The sequence below is a fragment of the Trichechus manatus genome, unplaced genomic scaffold, assembly GCF_000243295.1.
Source record: "Trichechus manatus latirostris isolate Lorelei unplaced genomic scaffold, TriManLat1.0 scaffold00102, whole genome shotgun sequence".
NCBI lineage: Eukaryota > Metazoa > Chordata > Mammalia > Sirenia > Trichechidae > Trichechus > Trichechus manatus.
In genome coordinates, this window is record NW_004444038.1 from 10,151,140 (window position 1) to 10,152,178 (window position 1,039).

Below are 1,039 nucleotides of genomic sequence, written 5' to 3' on the forward strand. Positions count from 1 at the left end.
ATATATAAAATGCCCACCCCAAAAAAACAGTTAAATAAGTAGTTAGGCCATGTACCTGAATAGGATATTACATAATATAGAATAAACTTTAGAAGGGAACATGCCAACATATGATCGTGGTTGTCCAATGGTAGCAAAATAATGGACGATGTTTTTAATTCTTTACACTTTTTTGTACATTCTACATATTTTCTTCCAGAAACATACATTTCTTTCAAAATAAAAAAAAAGAACACTCTGTCAATTTGAACTGAAATAATGTTGTTGCTGGCTGCCATTGAGTTGGCCCTCGATTCACGGGGACCCCAAGCACAATGAAATCAGTCCATTGTGAGCCATAGGATTTTTGTTGGCTGATTTTTGGAAGTACATTGCCAGGCCTTTCTTCCTATCTGTCTGAGTCTGGAAGACCCACTGAAACCTGTTTAGCATCAGAAATACTTGCTATTTATTAAAAATAGTTCTAACTTACTATTCAAGACCAATCAGAAAACATGGGTCCCACTTGAACAAAGTGACCATCTTTGCATTTCTTTCTAGGTGGACGGGGACAAGATGGATGCCCAGTCATCACCTTTCCAGACTACCCGACTTTCAGTGACATCCCAGACAAGGAGTTCCAGAATGTCATGACCTATCTCACTAGCATCCCCAGGTACGTCGTTGTTCAGAGGCCAAAGGGCGGTGCACATGTGGCCCTGTTATTTTTTAGAGCAGTTTACACCATCTCATTAAGTTCACCTAGCAACTTTTTGACGGAGCTGAAACCTTTGTTACGTAAGGAAATTGTGACTTAACAGAAGCTAAGAGACTAGCCGAAGATTAGACAGCTAATAAGTGGGAGATCCGGGATCAGAATCCAGTTTTTCCAGCTCCCAGTCTGTCATCTTTCCCCTACCATGTCGCTGCCCGCCCTGATCTGCAGGAGGGATGTCCTCCTTCTCGTGCTTGTACCACCTGACAGTTTTGTTGTACAGCAAAGGGATCTCAACGAGGCTCAGAAAACACTTCCCTGCCTCATAAAAGGTTACTTGCCCTC

General features: G+C 41.9%; 1 protein-coding gene across 8 annotated transcripts in view; it reads left to right on the forward strand.

Annotated features, from left to right (window-relative positions):
* The window catches only part of MCF2L (MCF.2 cell line derived transforming sequence like), a 247,809-nt gene that overhangs the window by 155,860 nt on the left and 90,910 nt on the right, over positions 1-1,039 (forward strand). For all 8 annotated transcript variants that reach the window (XM_023737422.1, XM_004382949.2, XM_023737421.1 and 5 more), the window contains one exon: positions 541-655. In XM_023737422.1, coding sequence (XP_023593190.1) covers positions 541-655 — 115 coding nt within the window. The remainder of the gene's footprint in view (positions 1-540; positions 656-1,039) is intronic.